The sequence below is a fragment of the Melozone crissalis genome, unplaced genomic scaffold (assembly GCF_028551555.1).
Source record: "Melozone crissalis strain CALT ecotype California unplaced genomic scaffold, PUWL_Pcris_2 ptg000009l_1, whole genome shotgun sequence".
NCBI classification, from domain to species: Eukaryota; Metazoa; Chordata; class Aves; order Passeriformes; family Passerellidae; genus Melozone; species Melozone crissalis.
This window is the reverse complement of record NW_026535787.1, coordinates 17,388,025-17,405,808: the sequence shown is the minus strand read 5'-3', so window position 1 is coordinate 17,405,808 and position 17,784 is coordinate 17,388,025. Positions and strand designations below refer to the sequence as shown.

The window sequence follows — 17,784 nt, the reverse complement described above, 5'->3', positions numbered from 1 at the left end:
ACAGCATCTGAATTCTTCACCTGCTCAAGTTCTTCGTATTCTGTTGAGCTTTTCCTACTGAGGAGAGGCTGTTAAAGAAAGACCGTGATTTTATTCAACTGATCAACTCTCAAGTATGACCACCTTGTATGAGGCCAGGTCCAAAGACCACATTTCTCTTTGGTGTTTCCATTGGCTTTTTAAAGGCTTAGAAAAGGGATTTAGACCTAGAAAATTTGTGAGACTCTCCTTGCTCTGCACAGTCTTCTGCTTGCCCTTACTGAATGTATTTATGCAGAATCTGTCAGGTTCTTTGGCCAGGACAGTTTTCTCCATAGCCCAGCCTGGGTGGAGTTGCCTTGGACTTGTTTCCTTGGACAGGAGAAGGAGCCAGGATTGGAAAGACAACTCTTCTGGGCAAGATGCAGTCACTGTCTCATCAGCTCTGTCCAGGTGAAATTACATCCTGAAAAATACATACCAGGCCAGTCTGGAAAAAGCAACAACAAGTAATGAGCTTTGAGAGTAAAGCCAGGGGAGCAAAGCCCTGGAGAACCTAAAGACATCAGATCAAAATTAAGCTTTATCCTACTACAAATAAGTGATCCGTAATCTAAATTGAAATAAGGATTTCAGGTTTCTTTATTAACAAGTAGTTTTTGTCTTGTCCTTTTAAATTTGTGCACTGTTTATTTTACAAGTGTTGTCTCTCAAAAAGTATTCAGCTTGAAGGAGTTTCAAAGGGCACAATGCATTGAAATTAATGAATAGGATTAGTTTTGTCCCTATCCTTCAAAACTGTTGAATTGTTGAATTTTATAAATTTTTACGATCAAACACCAAACTAAGTTTACTTACTGGACACATAAAGGAGCTGAATTTTCTAAGGTTCAAAATAAAAATTAAACAGAATCCCACAGGAGGAGCCAGGGTCAGGTTCTTTTAAATCATACCAAAGAAGTTTTCAGAGGTCTAACTCCTCTTCCCTTTTCCATCAGAGCTGCAGGCTTGGTTATTTTCAAACAACAGCTTTCTTCCTTGTTTTCAGTTTTGTTTCACATCTTAAGAAGTAATAAAAATGACCGGCAGAATGAAAGATGGAACTGGAGGTTGGACCACTGAAATGGGATCCCACGTTTAAATCCAGACTGTTTTCAGCTTTTCACCCTAAAAATAAGGACAATTACTTTACTAAGTCAACTAAAAAGTAATTTTAAACCAGCATGTTTAAGGAGCCTTGTGAAGGAGATAAAGATGGAAGTGGAACTTTAGTGAAGTTCTTGAATGACCCGAAAACTGGTGAAACAGATGGCAACATTTGAGCAATGAATTTCCTTTGTACAATGGTTTCTGTAGCTACATAGAAGCTGGAATTGCTAATAAATACATCTTTACCTCTGCATTGACCTAACTGGTCCTGAAGTACTAATGACTACAGCTCATTCACTCATTTCTGAACTGTTATAATCACTAGAGAGGGATTGGCAAAACAAGTTTTAAAACCTTGTAATTTTGTATTATAAATGCTCTAACAATAACTCCAGGTCTCCCGTGAGTAACCTTGAAATAGTGCTGTGAGAAAGGACACAGGAAGGGATGGGGCTGATCCTGGGCCCTCACAGGGCATCTCTTCCTTTTGGCTCACTACCTTCAGCTGAACACCAATATTGAGGAGTTTCCCTAGTGCATATTTCAGCTTCTCCTGAAATTCCTATTCATTTAGTAGTGAATTTCTTCAGTATGGAATTCACTATTTGTTTAGTAGTGAATTTCTCTATCATTTAAATTACTAAAATGCCCCCAGATTTGAAAGCAATATGGAAGGAATTACAGTTTATGCTATTTTATTTGCTGTGTGCATTCTATTAAGAATGTTGATACACCGAAGAAAAGTTGCCATCTTTGAAATGAAAGTAGTTCACTTCAGGTGGAAATTGACAGCTCAAGGGTTAGGTTTTTGTCGATAGACTTGTTTTTGTTTTGCACAGTTACATGTTGGCAGCCAATTCTTCTGAAGCAACGTTAGACTTGTGTAGGCATAATAATACTTCCAAAAAAATGACTGGGGAACTTCATTTGCAAATGACCAAACTACATGCAAGGCTGTTAGCTCACCCTCCCCTTAAAAGGTATTCTTGGTTTGCCCTCTTCATATGGCACCTACTTTAATCATTCAGAGTATTTGTGAATGTGAATTTCATGCTAGGAACGTTAGTGTTTGATGTAATCTCTTATGAGAAAGGATCCTCAGCTATCTTATTGGAGAGTACAAAGACAGATTTTCTGCAGAAGTGCAGAGTAATTTGCAAGAGGCACTGGGCACAAACTGGAATACGGGAAATTCCAGTTAGATATTAGGACTTTTTTTTAAACAGAAGTATGCTAAGCACTGAAACAGATTACCCCAGAGATGTTAAGGAATCTGTGTCCTCAGAGGTGTTCAAGACTCAGCTGGATGTGGCCCTGAGCAATTGAGGCTTTGAGCAGGGAGTTGAACTAGATGACTTAGAGAAGTTCCTTCCACCCAAAGTTATTCCATTATTCTGTGCTTGTGGCTGCTTTAGAAGTGTTTCTTGTTTATTGTAGTACATAGAAACGGAACTATTTTTAAATGTTTCCCATTTTAAGATATATTTGTGTTGCAGCCAAACAACCAATATTTCTCCATGTTTGGCAGCCAAAATAAATACAAAAATATAAAAGAGCAGAAAAGAAAAGTTTCATCGTTTTAGATTATCATTGAAAACTTGCCTGGTGGTACTATGACACCAGATTTGGAAAAATCAAAGCACTGCTGTGAATGATTTGAATAAATGAGGTAGTGCTCGCAAATAGATTGTGCGAATATATTTTCATAAGGCACACTTCATTTGTCTAGCACTCTGGGAGGCAGAGCTGGGTCTTGCCTTCATGCCCCTTAAAATCTTTGAAATAGTGGAAAATAAACACTTTCAATGTAAGGCAAAAGGAATTCTGGCAACAAAGCCAAATTTGCTGTAATACACTACAGCTGTATTCACCCTCTAGTTCTGTAGGGCAGAGTTCAAGGATCTTCACTCTATGGATAAAAACAAAAAAATAGAACTGTATTTGATCACAAGAGACCATGCACACCTAAAGCACACAGCAGAATCCTGGTGTGAGTGAGAGGAACATCTAAACTTTTCAAACTTTCAATATATTCTTGCCTTTGTTTCCTGTTGCCCATACATTCCAACTAGCCAAACTATGGTGCTTCCAGCTGGATTCTTTGCACCATTGGTAGCTATTTTCTTCTTTCTGAAGAGCTGGTGGTGGCTGGTCCTCTGATGATGCAGCTGATTCGTTATTAAGCTGTTTTTCATTCCCTCCTAGTATAGGCAGACTCCTTTCTCAGAGTGAATCCAACACTCCAAGTGCTCTGATGCACTTAATATCGTGCTTTTACTTCAGATGTGCTTTGCACAGTTTCTCCTGCTGATCTTGGCCATCAGCTGACTTTTGTTGAAGAGAATATTTGCAGATCAGTGTGGAATTTCTGTTGGCAAGCACGAAGGGAAAGATTGTGTTTCAGAGGCAGCTATAGATCTCAGAATCTTCCATTTAGAAATGGCCTCAATGTAAAAGAATTGCATTACAAATGCAAATTCTTAAGACCAGGGTTACACTAATAAGTGCCAAAACCTGACACAAACTAATGGAATTAGAGGGCATCTAGTTTATCATTTGAGTCTTTCAGCAGGGAAAAAAGGTCTCCCGGATTCCTAATACAAAAAAATATTTTCTCAAAATCAAATAGATTCTTATCACAGTATCATAAGAGTTAAGTTCCTATGATTTCCCTTGTCTATTCAATTATACTTAATGAATATTTATCTGAGTGATGACTAAAAGAGACATATTACTCAGAATGAGAATGCTTTCCTGGTTAATTGATCTAACACTGAGATCAGCACAAATGAAATCTATATTGTTAATATGCTCTGGGAGCAGTCCCCATTTACCAAGGTAATTTACATATCATTTGTATCTGCCTTGCTCCAGGCTGGCCCTCTCTTGATTAGACTGGCAGTGTCTGTGCAGTGTGTAGGATTGAGCTCTCCTCATCCTTGGTTGCTCCACTCTGTACACTTCCAGAAACTGTTATTTATTGTTTTACCAGTTAATGTTCATCCCTCACTCTCACTGATTCTGGAATGCACACAGCCCATGAATAGGAATGTGGTTTAGTCATATGAAGTGTGGCATCTGTGTTGTTGCTTTAGCAGTTATTTTCCCTGAAAAACATGCAGCCAAGTTAAAATGAAGATTTGTCTGCTTGCCCTTCGCTGCTCTTTGGGTCAGGTTTTAGGAAAGACAGGTCCTGCTTGCCTAACCTGATCTCCTCTTATGACAGGGTCACACACTTACTGGATGAGAAAAAGGTTGTGGGTATTGTGGATACCTTCACAAGGCCAAATGCTGCACCTGTCTCATGACAACCCAAAGCTGCCTGGTCAGAAAGGACTTGGGTGTGCTGGTCACCAGCAGCTGAGCACGAGCCAGGGGGTATCCAGGTGGCCAGGAGCCCAGTGGAAGCCCAGCCTTTATCAGCAAGAGTGTGCCAAGCAGAATCAGGGTAGTGGTCACCCCCCTGCACTTGGCACTCGTGAGGCTGCACTCCTAATCCTATGTTAAGTTTTGAGTCCCTCTCTACAAGAAAGATGTTGAGGAGCTGAAGCATGTCCACATAAGGGCCACAAAGATGCTGAAGGGACTGGAGCAAAAGTCTTATGATGAGGAGTTGAAGGAGCTGGAGAAAAGGAGGCTTGGGGGGACCGTCTCTCTCTCTACAATAGACTGAAAGGAAGGTGTAAGGGCCACGTAGGGGTCAGCCTCTTCTCCCAAGCAACAAGTGACAGGACAAGGACAAATGGCCTCAAGTTGTGCCAGGGGAGCTTTAAGTTGGATTCTAGGGAAAATATCTTCACCAAAACATGAAACATTGGAACAGACTGATGATGTTTGAGGCATGATCCTGGGAGGTATTTGAAAGTTGTGTAGATGTGGCACTTGGGGACATGATTTAGTGGTGGACTTGACAGTGTTGGGTTTATGGTTGAACTTGATGATCTTGATGGTCTTTTCCAACCTAAATGATTTTTTCTTAATGGTTTTTTTCCTAAAGTCTGCAATACTTTTTGCTATCACTGTACTTAAAAGTAAATTAGTGGAAAATGATCTGCCCTATCAAGACAGGGTGGTGAGGACAAGCATTTATTTTTAAAATCTCAAGTGCACGTCCTTTTCTTCTTTCCTGCCTTATTCTCTTTTTTTAAAAAAAAATATTATTTCAGTTTATTTTCTGCTAGAACTGTCTTTGATTTTAAAAGCTCTCTTGGTGGTTTTGATATGCTAGCTATGAAAAAGAGGTCTAAAAGGTATTATCTCAAAGCTAGTACTCTTTTGGAATCCCATTTGAACTTTCTAATTGCAGAAACCTCACTGAGTTTTAAGGCTTTAACAAAATCAAGACTCTTTGTCATTCTAATTGACTGCTTATGAATAAACAACGGTATCCATCTAACTGAAATCAGATCCAGTTGAATATAATCTTGATACAGAATTAAGTCTTCAAATTGATGTAAAATATAACAGATATACATAGATACAATTGTGGGGGACAATGATTTAAATTATTGTAAATTTAAAATTAAATAGATGTTCTCTAATTTTTTGTAATAAATTCAGGTCTAAGACTAATTAAGAAATTTATTATGGAAATCAAATTACCATATTTGAGTTAAGTTCTATAAGTCTTCTTTTATCCTTAGGCATGAATATTCAATGGAGATCAGGAGACCATCATTTCAATGTTGCTTAATGGGTTTTGAAAAATCAATAATTTAAACAGATCTAGCTCACTGTCAGTCAGAGATAATACTCCTAAACTTTGTTACCAGCTTTTACTAAGTGTCTTTATGAAGCCTGTTTGGGATATTTGAAGTGTGTTGCATTTTCTTCCTGGTTTGCGCTGTCTGGAGCTCTGTCAATATTCAGAGTTGCCCATCCTCAGCAGTCTTGTGTACTGAAAATAAACGAGCTAGGATGTCACGGAGATTAGAAGCCACTGCCACCCTTTTCCCTGTGAAGGTATTGCTCTGCTGAAAAGGCCAGAGAACTGAATTTTCTAGAAGCCTTGCAGTCTTCTGGAACCTGGCAGAGTTGCCTTTGGAAAATTGTGACAGTTTCCTGGCTGAATGAATTTTCTTGATCAGTCTTTAGATAAAGGAAGGGAGGCAGATGTTTTCCATCAATTTTACTTGTATGCTTCTTTCTGTAAAGGGAAGAGGCATAAAGTGTTAGCTTAAGGCTTTACATTCTGTGTGCAGACAACTGCAGATGCTCAAATCATCTACTAAAACAAAGTGAGGGTTTTGGTCTCTTGGCAATTCTAGTCATTAGAATTTCTCTAAAAAAAGCAGGGCATGTTGGGGTGATACCAGAGAATCAGCATGTACTTGTCTAGAGTAAGTTGAATATCAGTCTGCAATTACAATTACTGAGAGAGAGAAAAAGAGAGAAAGAAAAGAAAGAAAGAGAGAGAAAGGGAAAGAAGGAAAGAAAGAAAAAGTTTAGTATCGCTCTATCCTATTATTCAATGATATATTATTTATCATTTATCTCAATATATCACTTATTCAATGATATATTATTTATCGTTTATCTCATAGTTGTTCTTCAGGATTTAGTTCCCGAATCAAAATGATTATCTGCAAAATTCTGTTTGTTCCTGATAAGTTCATTTCAACCCTCATGTTTGAACAGATGCCTGAAAATCTGCTGGGGATAAAAATTTATATTTTGAGAATGAGAAGAGAAATAACAACACAAAATGTACTAGCCCAGTGCTGGTGTTGTAAGTTTGGGGGAAAGCCAGCAATTCAACAGTTCTGAAAATATGATAGGCCTAAGAGTAACAAGGGAGTACTAAAATTGTACATACTAAGGAAGGCAAAGGGAAAAGCCAATCGTCCCTTACCCCAGCAAGAGGAAGCCAAAACACCAACTTGTAGCCTAAAAAGTTATTTATTCTGTTGTGAAGTCATTCTCTGTTGCTGCAAGTTAAATTTTTACAGATGGATATACAAGATGTTTCTTACTTTATGTGCTGTTCCCCTGGAAAGCATAAAAATGAATGTTTAAAAAGAGTTTCTTCGTAGTTTTGAGTAAAGTATTTATGTTAGTTAGGTGTCCTGGTATAATTCCAAATACAAAATTGCATTTCCAGCCCAACATAGCGGGAAAAATTTAGAAGATTTATTTGGATCCAATTGCTGTTTATCCTCTAACATAATTTTTGAGTGTGATTAACTGATTAACTTAGTTTTAAAACTTCATGTTTTCTACTAATAAGCAAAAAAAAATCAAACAAAAAACTTGGACATTTCGCTCCTGTGGGTTCTACATATGGCTAATACTGCTATAACTCTTGCATTTAAAGGAAAAAACACTTGCATTTTTTCCACTTACTTCATGCATGGTTTTACTACTGCAATTGTAGATGTTAAAGCAAATGATAATGCTGAACTAATGGAAAAACAGTCATGTTGGCAACCACTCTTATGCATGACTGTTAGTTCACCTTTATAAATACTTTGTGTTTCCAGGGACATCACTGATAAGAAATTTTTCAGTTGCATGCTATTAGCAAATTAAGTTGTTATATTGTCATGTTCCATTATTGAATGATGGCAAGGCAATGCATTCTGATCTCCTCTTTTTCACTCTTTCCCCAGTGAAAAGGCAGAGCCTGAAGGTTCAGATCAATGCCACAGATGACACTGTTTGCATGAGGTATCTTCGACCAAGTCAAAGCACCAAACTAGAAGGTTTTGTCCTGGGTTATGGAAGCAACTTCTTTTCTAATCAGTACATCCCTTTACCTTCAGAAGGAAAAAACTATATAACAGAGCTTGGTAAGACATATTTGCTTTGCATGCTGCTGTTGTAATGAATTATGGGAAGAGACTGAGGAGAATATGAATATTTTGTTCACCTAACTTTTTGTTTTATTGGGTTGTTGCTCATGGTTTCTTTGTCTTTATTTAAGGTTACTGTCAAGAATTTCAGTGGAAAGTGGAATTAGCAGATCCTTCAAGGAGAACAACCGGTTCTTGTTGTCAGGAAATTTTGCTTACTGGTATTTGTTTTGGGGATTTTTGATTTAGTGAGAGTCTGCACTATACTTGAACAAATCACACGTCAGATGGGATGGTTTGCCCAAAGATGCAGATATAAAGGAGAATACAAAGAAAGTGTACATGCTTTTAACAAACAATAGAAAAAGCAGTGAAAGAGTCTGGAGAATTGTGTGGTTGATTCCTTTTGACAGAAACATTCATATTACCATGATGCCTCTTCTTGTAGGGATCTACTCCCGGATTGCATGTTATAGATTAACCTCTAACTTCCATGTCAGAAGGTACTGATGGAATTCCATGAGCTGTTTTATGGAAGAGATTAAACCATGTCATGAATGCTATATCCTGTTATCTGGAATAGGGAGAAGGAAGAATGAATTATTAAAACATTGATTTATCAGGACTTGACCTTTTGAGGAATCTGTTAAATCCCTAAGGATTTTCCTATTGATTTCTTTAGGTTTTTCTAGCCTGAAATGAATCAATTTACCCTGAATCAATTTATCATAATTGTAATGCTTGTGATCTTGGTGTAAAGCAAGGGGGAGGAAAGGATGCATGAGCATAGAAGTAATAATTGCCATGTTTTTGATGTGTTCAGTTAATGCCATTGTGGGTGTCTGCTCCAGACTGAAAACTGCAGAATAAAAACTGAAAAAATAAGATGTTAGATACAGAATAATTAAGATATTGGAGACTGATAGGATCACTGTGGCAAAAGCTAACTTTCCTTTTTGAGAGTTGGTACTCCTGGGATCTCTCTGTAATTCTATCACCCATCTGGCATACCTGATTCATCCTATGTGTAACTTTTGAATCAGTTTACTAAGAATGATGTACAGGATTTTCTGTAGTATACTGTGCATTAGACATAACAATGCCTGCTGTAGGAGTAGTGAGGATTAATTTTTGAGGATTAATTTTTTTGGGTACTCTGACATCTTAAGGAAGAGCAAAAAAAGGCCTGAATGTAATATTGTGTAAGATCATTTCAACTCCCTATGTAATAGAAAATTTTATATCTAATGTTTTGCAAAACTGAAAGTTCAAGGTCACCTGGAATTTCAGGTATATTGATATTTTGTAGCTTTAACCTTAACAGTTAATGGCTGGACTCTAGGCACCTTTCTTTAGTTCCACAGCACATCAGAGCACTGACCATATGCATATCCATTTTCTGTAGGGTGTCTGGAGAGGGAAAAGCACAAATGTTGAGGAATGCTCTTCCTTTATGGTTATTTCAAAGGAGAATAATGTCAAAATTTTATCTCCCTCACGCTAATAGAAATTGTCAGTTTCCTTGTGACAATAAATCTATGTTTGTGACTTCTGAATGTCCAGTAACTAAACATGCAAAATGCAACATAATATAGATAGCAAGACAAGCATTTCTAACCTTCAGAAAAATGCCACCTTTCAAAAGACAGGAGTAAAAGAAGTTATCAGCAATATGTACTTCAAGTGGTACACATTTATTTGAGGCAATTAGCAGTATGTTTATTTGAGCTGTTGCTTTTAGTTGAGAGATTTAGGGTTTGATTGAATGCCTTGGGGACTTGTTTATTGGAAGCAGAGAGTGCATAATCTTTCCCATTTCACAAATATTAAACACAACATTAAATTTCAGCTTTGAATGTGCTTTCCACATATGTATGGAACACGAGCTAAAGCAATAAACATCAGTTGTGCTTTGGCTCTACTTTAGTGACTTGTGTGGCAGAAATGAAGGCAGAGATGATTGCTAGCACACTCCCTCCTCCCCATCATATTTAGGGATCAGTTGCTGGCAGAAACTGGAAGAACTGCAGAATGGTTCTCAATTCTAGGAATAATGAGTAAGTTTTATTGTGGCAGCCAGAGATCTCAGCTCTAGCATACATTTTATATTGATTTTAGAAAAAGCAAGGTGTTGTAGAGGGACAATAAAAATACTCTCAAGAAATATGCCAAAGATATAAACCCTCTAGCCTCTATTGCTGAAAAATTTCAGATTATCTTTGTACTCCTAGTACAATGTGATGAAGTTGGCCTAGTATGTTGTCTTCATATTAAAACAGTGTACTATTAAATTTCACACTCAAGGTTGTCAATCCCGTATTCTAGATATTCTGTGATCCAAGTGGCCCTGCACACTCTGAAAATAGTCTTCAGTGTGTTCCACACATTTTTCCTCAGTCAAAACAACTAGGTTTATACAAAAAAAAACCCTTTCATTTTTGCCCTGAGAACTCCTTTTTGGTTCTCTCGTCCTTTGACTTATCTGAATTTTGCAGAAAGCAGCTGAGTTTATAGGCTTCCCTGAACAGTGATAGGTGAGGCTTTTATTGAGCAGACTGTGGAAGAAGTGGTTCCCGAATATGAAAATTTATTGTGGTCTATTTAGACCAAGACTAATACAATTTAATGCTTCCTCCCTTGTCAGTTTTAGTGATTCATAGAAAGAGAAACCTTTCCCAGTCAATTTAGGGACTATGATCACAACCTTAAATCAGTGAAAGGTAAAGATGAGAAATGGACATTTAAGGACATTTGTTACTCTCTGAAAGGTTTGTATCTTTTTCTAAGGCATTAAGGAGCAATGCTGTGGAATATAATCCTCTGGGAGAGAGATTAGATCCAGGAAAATGGAAGATCCATGAAAGTGGATCTTGTTCTGGTATTATTAAAATCATTTATTCTCTGAAAATTTTTAAGGAAAAATCATACAGATATGCAATCAGCTGTAGACACTACTAAAGAAAAAAGCATTAATGTATGTGTTAGGCTAATGTAAAAAACCATATAGATCTCACATATAAGTCATTATTCCCTTCTTAAAATGCATCAGTCCTTTAAAATATAATTTCTCCTTTCTAACAAAGAGTGTAGGTCTATGAGTAGAATGAAGTGCCTTGCAGACATTTCCACATTTCTTTAATTTAGTTCTGCATCCCTGGTTTTGTTAAAGGAGCAGCATAATCGGTATTTTGTTTGGGATAATTGTCCCCAGTTGGAACTGGAATATGGAAGATGACAATATGCACAACAATATATATTTGTAAGGCCCACAAGTTCCATATTTCCAACACACCCATTGTAGATTAAAATGAAATTTATTGCCAGTTTTTCTGATGGGTCACACACCTTTTATGATCCTGTTAACAGGAAGCTTGAAGTCAGCAGATGTATTAATTTATAAAATTACATGTCTATAAATGGATATAGTTTTAAAGAAATTATGAAGGACATGACATTTCCTAGGATTTTCAGAAAAGATATATGATTTTGTACATTGACATTCACCTACATTTCATGCATTAAAATATTCATCACCTCATTGCAGTATTTCTTATCTTAAAATATCTGTTTTCCCTTTGTTTTGCAAATTATACAGTAATTGAGGCAGCAATTGGGTAACTTTATCAATAAATTGGGATCTGCCTGTAGAGGGCATGGGCAAAGAGAAAAGGATCCTGTTGGATTTCCTGAACTTGTAATGAGTTGCTGCTGGCAGCAAAGTCTTGAGCAGCTTCATGCTCTGGCAGATAGATCTGAATATACTGAAATGACAATGACAAGACAGCAGCAAAGTTTTTTTCCCAAGAATTATGCCTCTGTTTCAGGACAGCAGATGGGATTTGTGCTGAGTGTACTTTATGTGCTCACGTGACAGTAAACAACATTGGTTTTGGTCCTGAAAGATATTCAGTGTCAAAAGATATCAAGATGTTAGTTCCGCTAGACTGATAGAAAGGTGAATGGACCCATCCAAAAGCTCTGGGCTTGACTTAAAAATTTATCTTAATTTTCTCAGTCTTCCTGACTTGTAACGAAAGTACTTGCTTAAGAGATTTGTGTTAGTCTTTTCTAACTTGGCTAGGAAGATTGCAAGGCAACCTCCTAGAAATTGTTGATACTGTTGGAGAAACCCAAAAAGTTGGGTAGAGACAGGAAATTTTTGCAAGAATGAACAGCAATTACTTAACAGAATGAGCAAAATTATTTTCCCTTTCAGTTTCTAAAACCAGCTCAAAGTTGGGCAATGCTTTTACTTTTCCTTTTCTTGTACAAGATTGCACAGTGTAAGAGGAGAATGTATTGGTAACAATGCCAGTAAGTGTTGTGTGAATTTCGTGTTTACGTGTGCATATGAGAGGGTTCTAGTACCACCTTGAGCACATTTTAGACAGTGTAATTCAGGGATCTGTGCTGGGGCAGTGCTTCGCTAAAAGATCTTGCTCTGCAGTTTCTTATCAGTTACCCGAAACTGGCATTTGTGTTAGCTGCATGCTTTTCAAGATGCCAAATAACGTGAATGTTAATTCAGCATTATGTTGCCTCCTGCTAACTTACCAGAAAGCAGGTTCTCATGGCTAATGCTAGCAGAGCCTAGTGGAAGGGAGGACCTGGAGGTTCCAGCAGATGCCCCTTACTCTAGTGCATTGATCAGCAGCAGGTTCATTCATGGCAGCCTCTTTGTCCCACTTCTCTGTTTTCTCCCATGCTTGTTACACGACAATACTTTCCATCCACCCTTCCTCCAACTTTGCCCTTAACAACATCCCATGGTGCCCTGGTTTGGAAAGACAGGAGTCTGCTAAAGAAGGCAGGAGCCTCCCCTGAAATTGAAAATATAAACCCTCCCCACCCCTCTGAATTGCTATAAATTTTAAATTAAGAGGCTCTCAGGCAAAAATATGGGAGCAGGAAATAACAGGCCTTTAATAGGGAAGAAAATAAAAGGATAAAATAAACAATGCAGCACACTAGAACAACACTGACAGAGTCAGAACACAACCTGACACCCTGTGGGTCAGGGTGTTGGTGGCAGTCCAGTTGGAAATGTGGCTGCAGTGCTCCTGGAGTGGTTCTGTTGGAGTGGGGGGGGCAGGGGGCGGTCCTGTAGAGAAGGATGTATTCTTCTGAAGATCCAGTGGAAGAAGAGGGAGCTGCTGTTCCTCTGGGGAATCCAGTGGGGAAAGCTGCGCTGATGTCTCAAAAACCTCCAGATTATGTCTGGGTAGGAATGCTTGGCTCCTCCCTCTAGGCGGAGCATCTCACAATGGGATGCTGTAGTTCTTATCAGTCATGCAGTGACATTCAATAGCCCCTTATCAGCAGATGTCCCCTCCTGAGGGAGGAGTGATTGTAATCACTCAAAGAGAGAGACAAAGCAAACTGCCCACTTGACAAAAGACAACTGCATACAGATGGTAATAGAATACGCTTTGCCTGGCAATCTGGAACACATAGTAAGTTTTTAGCAATCCCTAAATGCAGATTAAGGACTTGCAGCCTGAAGCAAAAAAAGACTTTGTTTTGATTTCTGAATCCAGTGGTCCATGAATTCTAATGATGCAGTTGTAACATCTTCAACATTTGTAACATCATTCTTGTATTTTAAGATTTATTCTAAGTTCATCAATCAGTTCATACTTATATTGTTTACTTGCAAGTGTATATTGGCTGGGCCCTGAATAGGGTGCTTATACAGAAGCAGAATTTCCTGGCATTTTGTGGTGCCTGTTAGTTGCCTGCTGCCACTGATTTGATAGCCTAGCTCAAGGCGTGTGAAAGTGCTCTCCTTAGTTAATCTGATATGTCAGTGGCATGTATTTTTGTTACATTCTGGTTGTCTTCATAAGCTGGTAAGGTGGGTAATAGAAGCTTTTTTCTTTTAATAATTTTATTTATTAATATAATAGCCTATGTTTGGGGAATTACACAAGTGATAATTAGGCCCAGATTCATGGAGGAGCATTTCTCTGGTGCATGTGGGCTTTTTCCTAGAGTATTTTGTGGTTAAACGATTGAAGGTGGTCACTCTTTGGACTTTATGTCTGATCTGAAAGGAGTTCTTAGCCAAGATATTTGTTATTCTAGCCTTAATAAAGGGGGTTAGACAGTAATAGATTCAAACAAGTGGTCTTAGCATAGCAGCCCTCCAAGAATGTGTTAGGCATCAAGAAGCTTCTAAGATTTTCCTGGCAAATTTGCAAATTTATTTCAAACTTAACTTGTTAAAGCTGGCATTGTTTTTTAGGGATCCTTTATTTATGAGATTTTGGATCCTCACTGATGAGAGACAGATCTATGTTTTGCATCTTTATCATATATGTCTCTGTTATGTACTGATTAATGTTGAAATGATTTTGGAGGCAGATACTGGATTCATGCATCTGTGTCCAGACATTTCCACACTGATCTTAATTGCATAGCTATCCTTTTCTTACTAAATACAATTCAGAAAAAATAAGAAATATTCAGTTGCAAGCAGGATTGTCTGTTCTCTGTGGTGTAGTTTGCTTTTATTTGAGGTTTCCAGTGCTTTAGGTGCACAGAATCAGAGAAGTTAAGTTAGGGTGGTTTTCCCCACACTGGCAGAACCTTTTCAGTAGTACAGCAAGCTTTTGGGTTTTTTTGGTACTGCTTTTCCTTTCTCTCTCTTTGCAGAAATCTGAGTGTAAGAGAAAAATGAATGATTTCTTTGCAGTTCTGTTTAGTTGGTAGAGTTCAAGGTGCCTGTTGCACTGAAATACTCAGGAAATTCAGTCTCTTATTTATACCATACATTTAGATAAATGTATCTAAACTAGAATAAGAATTCTATGTAGAGCAATCCTGTTTTTTAAAAGCTATAGTAAAAATAATTTTGGTCAGCAGAGAGTGACACAAATTCTGCCCGTGGATATCTTGCTGGAGTCTCCTAAGACAACTTCTCTCGTGTTGCAGTTAAGAGGGAATAGAGCTTGGTTTTAAATAATTAAGAAAGCCAGAAATCTCTGACATCTGGCTTTAAGTGTAAGGGAAAATCTTATATCTGAAGAGGAATTCCCCAAACTAAAATAAATATCTCAACCTTGTTTTAATCAAATCATTTATAATTTTGAACTCAATGAATTTTAAAGAAAACAGCCTAAAGATCATGAAGATTGGACAATGTGTCAAGAATTCACTGACTATTTGACTTTTTCTTATTAATTTCAGATTAATCTCTTTTTCAAATAAATAGCACATCTGTACTAATTCCTTTTTCCTTCATTTGCAGATGCAGAGCCGCGGTATTTGGTTTCAGTAAGACCAGCACGTGTTTCGAATAACAAGAAATCTTGTTCAGGTATTTTAATATTACTGCATCTCTTTCTGAAAATATTTGAAAGAAAACAGACCCTTGTGCTGGGTTTCTCTGAAAAGATGTTTCTACCTATAGGCATCTCACTGGGATGCACAAATTCCATTTGTGGAAAGGTAAAATATAGGACAGTGTTTCCTAGTCAGTAGCCATACACATGGTGCTCAAAACATGAAGATGTTCCTAAATATTTTGCATAAAGTTCTTACAAATGAGAATTGAAATTTAGAATACTAACTTCTGATGTTTAAAGACATTAAAATTATTCTTCCCAAACTACAAGTAAGGATTCCTTCATCCATAGACATGTTAATGCTCTTAGTTCCTCACTGGAAAATGGTCGTGTGTGTCTATCTCTATATCAATCTACTACTAAGTTTACTATTGCAAGAAGTTACAGAAAGTGATGTTTCCAGCTGAATCTGTACACAGCAGAGTAGAAATCTGAATTTTGTTCTCATTGTTTCAAAGTCTTTCTATATGACCTTTATCATGTCATTAATATTGTCAATGCTTACTTTAATATGGAGACTTAATTCTGTACTTTAATGTGGAGACTTCTTACAGGATGACTGGACTGCTACAAAAAATAAACTCATGACCTATCCCTGGGAGCACTCAAGGTCAGGTTGGACAGATCACGTCTGAGAAACCTGATCCAACTGAAGATGTCCCTGCTTATGGCAGGGGACTTGGACTAGAAGGTCCTTAAAAGTCCCTTCCAACCCAAATTATTCTATGGTCTTTGGATTGTTTTTTTTTTCCTAACTCCTGGTAATGACTGGGATAAGTCTTTTCTTGCTCTTTGCCAGGTATAACGCAATGTCTGGAAAGATTTTGGAAAGTGATTTACCTTTCAGATGCGACATATACATGCTGGTTTTTAATGTAGGCTTTGTAGCAACATTTTCATAATCAACATAAAGTTAAAACCAGCATGGTTAACATTTCTAAATGTACACACATGTATTGGTTGAAAATACAAAACAGGCTGTCACTGGGGCTGATTAAGTGAAAGGTAATAGGGTTGAAAAGGCATAGAAAGGAGTAGAAAGTTAGTAAAATCTGGTTCACAACAGTGAGGAAAAAAACCTTTAGATCAGTGGCTTATGAATTTTCAGGAAATGTTGGTCACCTGTATCTTTTGAGGAAGTACAGATCCTTTAGATTTTTGAAGTATGTAATGTGATGTAAAGAATATGTTGATTTCCTATAGTCAATCATCTTTCAAACACCAGAGATTCTCCTTGGGCCTATAGTAGTTCATAAATTACAGGTCCAAAATAGAGTCTCTACATAATTTGTTCATTTACATCTATTAGCTTTTAAACTTTCTTTAAAATAAGTTGTTTCCCCCCGCAAGAACTGTTCTCCTTTAAACAGAGCAAAGCTGAAGTTCAGTACCCGGCAAAACCTGATTTCAACATAGTTGGTAATTGAAAGAGAAAATTCCTGCAGATAAAGACACTGATTCAGATCTGCCTCAGTTAAAAGCAAAAGAACTTTTGTAGGTTTTATTTCACTCTTAAGAATGCCCTAGAAATATTTATTATGTGTAGATATATTTGCAGTGTTACTGAGAAACCTGCCAAGAAATTACTATTTTTATCACAGCCATGGAGGCTTTCTAATGTCCTGGACTCTGTCATGTCTTCTGTGATATAGTCCAAGATAGCTAGAGTTTTTAATTTAATCTGTCTGTACCAAGTGTACTTAAATCACCAAATTACCATTTTCAAAAACTAGTTTTAACTGGAATGTTAGGTTGAAAAAGTGACCATGGAAACTGCCATTTTTGTAAATAATGTGTTTGAAATAGTGACCATGAACATTAGAGAACTGTTGTACCTTTCCCTTCAAGCTTAGAAGAGATCATCATTTACTTAATTATCCGTCTGCAAAAACTTTCCTTTGCATAATGCAGGAGAGACAAATTAACTTTATATGTTCCTTATGTAGGTCGGAACAAGACCCAGAAGCCCCTGCAGCTGGTGGTTGGCACTCTCACCCCAACCTCTGTGTTCCTCTCTTGGGGCATCCTGGTCAACCCTCAGCATGACTGGACAGCAACAAGTAACTGTGCTAGTGACAGGTAACAACAGAAATGGATGGGCTTTATTGCTACCGTGAGTTCACTCAGGACAGCTCCCTGCTGTGATTAATATAAATTTACAGTAAAAATTAAAATTTGGCAAACAATAGTTCTGAATGTGAAGTCAGTTTTTTCATTTGCTCACACTAGTGCTTTGCAAATCTTTACTTGACAGCAACTTTAGTGAGACATCTACATGCTGAATTACAAATCTTGCTATTTTACACTGGATCCTTTGTTCTTAAATTAATGGCCTTGGATCTACCTTCATTTATATCTCAACCAATTGAAAATCTGTTAAATTACAGGAAATATTTTACTTTAGAGTTGACTGAAAAAGTGTAAAAGAAGCCTTTTGTTGTGCTGATCTGGGGGAATGATGCTTTAACACCGTTTGATTTTTTTTTTTTTTATTTTATCTTATCACTAAAACTGATGCA

The 17,784-nt window shown here is 37.4% G+C and overlaps 1 protein-coding gene across 1 annotated transcript in view; it reads left to right on the top strand.

Annotated features, from left to right (window-relative positions):
- ABI3BP (ABI family member 3 binding protein) overlaps positions 1–17,784 on the top strand; it is a 135,280-nt gene that overhangs the window by 12,595 nt on the left and 104,901 nt on the right. Inside the window, exons 2-4 of the mRNA XM_054270463.1 lie at positions 7,737–7,916; positions 15,169–15,237; positions 17,212–17,344. Of these exons, the coding sequence (XP_054126438.1) occupies positions 7,737–7,916; positions 15,169–15,237; positions 17,212–17,344 (382 nt within the window). The remainder of the gene's footprint in view (positions 1–7,736; positions 7,917–15,168; positions 15,238–17,211; positions 17,345–17,784) is intronic.